We start from the raw sequence: 1373 nt of genomic DNA on the forward strand, positions 1-1373 counted from the left end.
GTTCAGACAGTACTTATGCCTACGTTGTAAGTTAAATTGTGACACGTGTTCCACGATTGTCTCCAGCGCTTACCTTGTTGGCCTCCAGGGCCGAGAACCTCACCGGCTCCTGCGGCTTGTCCGGATTTATCTTGATGACTCTCGCCTTCTTAAACACGTCCAACTCGATCAGCCGCTGCGCCGCCTCCGCGGCGCCCTTGAAGTTCGGTATACGCTTGTATATGTTGACGGGGAAGTTGACCAGCTCATTCTTCGTCATGTAGTCCCACACCTTGCGGCGGAAGCTCGACTTCGTCACCTCCTCGGCTGCAAGAAATCGTTGAACGTGAGGTAGTTGACTCGACGAACGGCAACGATACAGCACGCGCGGTCAACTCGGTACTTTTTGTAAGATAATTTCAAGATTCGGATTCCTTCATTTCACGAATGACCCACTCGACATTCCGCTTCATAATTTTCCTAGTAACAGCGCACGCTTTCGCCAGCAGAGTTTTAACGGGAAACTTACATACTAGACTGACGAATCTGCATTTCATCACTACGGCGTTGTACAAGTCCCTCTTAACTGTACAGAGTTTGTCCAGGCACGACTTTCACTTGACCGACACGTGCGTGGAGTAAAATTAATCTCTGTTCATGTGTACAAACAAATTCATTAGTTCCTGCAAGACGCCAGTGTCGAGCAAACGCTCGAGCGTGCTCTTGTCAGTGTCCACGCACTTTTCCCAGTAAGCGAGCACAGGCTCGAATATCTCCGCGGTGCTGATCGCATTCCATCGAAGACCTCCCGCGTATCCGTACTTCCGCGCAACAGCTGCGAAATTGTCGAAAGCACTGCCGACATTCCTCGTCCTCTGCCAAAAGTGTCTCGAAATAACTGAACAGTTCCAGAGCACATACAATAATGTACAGCAAACGTTTCAATATAACCTAAAATAATAGGACAACAGAGTAAAATAGATACCAATTTTAAAACATACATTGGTTATCTTATAGTAAAATCCTAAAGGCAACCTTAAAGCGATAACTTATAATATTGCTACCTGGGTTATTTCGCTTGCGCCGCTGCGCCACGACCCTATGATCGGGAAAAATCCTCTTGCGTCTGTGCTCGCGCTCTTGCGCCGCACCTTACGCCTTGTCGTCTAGACGAGCCTTGACACATTTCCTAACCTATCAGGGCGAATTCTGGATCGGAAATATAAAAATGGCATATACATTAGATTAATAGAATTCTGCATATTTCAAATAATAATATATCAATGTACGTAACACATTATTTAAGTATTAATGTATAACTCATTTATTTAGATATGTCTTTAATATGTCTTTAATATGTCTATTATAAATATTTCAAAGATATCGGTAAATAT

The 1373-nt window shown here is 44.4% G+C and overlaps 1 protein-coding gene across 1 annotated transcript; it reads right to left on the bottom strand.

Moving 5' to 3' along the window:
• Positions 1 to 11: 11 nt before the first annotated feature.
• Positions 12 to 563, bottom strand: LOC105556020 (methenyltetrahydrofolate synthase domain-containing protein-like). Its single transcript, XM_012003077.1, has 2 exons — positions 509 to 563; positions 12 to 306 (listed from the first exon to the last, which is right to left on the bottom strand). The coding sequence occupies exons 1-2, from the start codon at positions 534 to 536 to the stop codon at positions 32 to 34; spliced, it is 303 nt and encodes a 100-aa protein (XP_011858467.1). The 5' UTR covers positions 537 to 563; the 3' UTR covers positions 12 to 31.
• Positions 564 to 1373: the final 810 nt, after the last annotated feature.

This window comes from Vollenhovia emeryi, unplaced genomic scaffold (assembly GCF_000949405.1).
Source record: "Vollenhovia emeryi isolate VEMERY1.0 unplaced genomic scaffold, V.emery_V1.0 DF949195.1, whole genome shotgun sequence".
In the NCBI taxonomy this organism is placed as follows: domain Eukaryota; kingdom Metazoa; phylum Arthropoda; class Insecta; order Hymenoptera; family Formicidae; genus Vollenhovia; species Vollenhovia emeryi.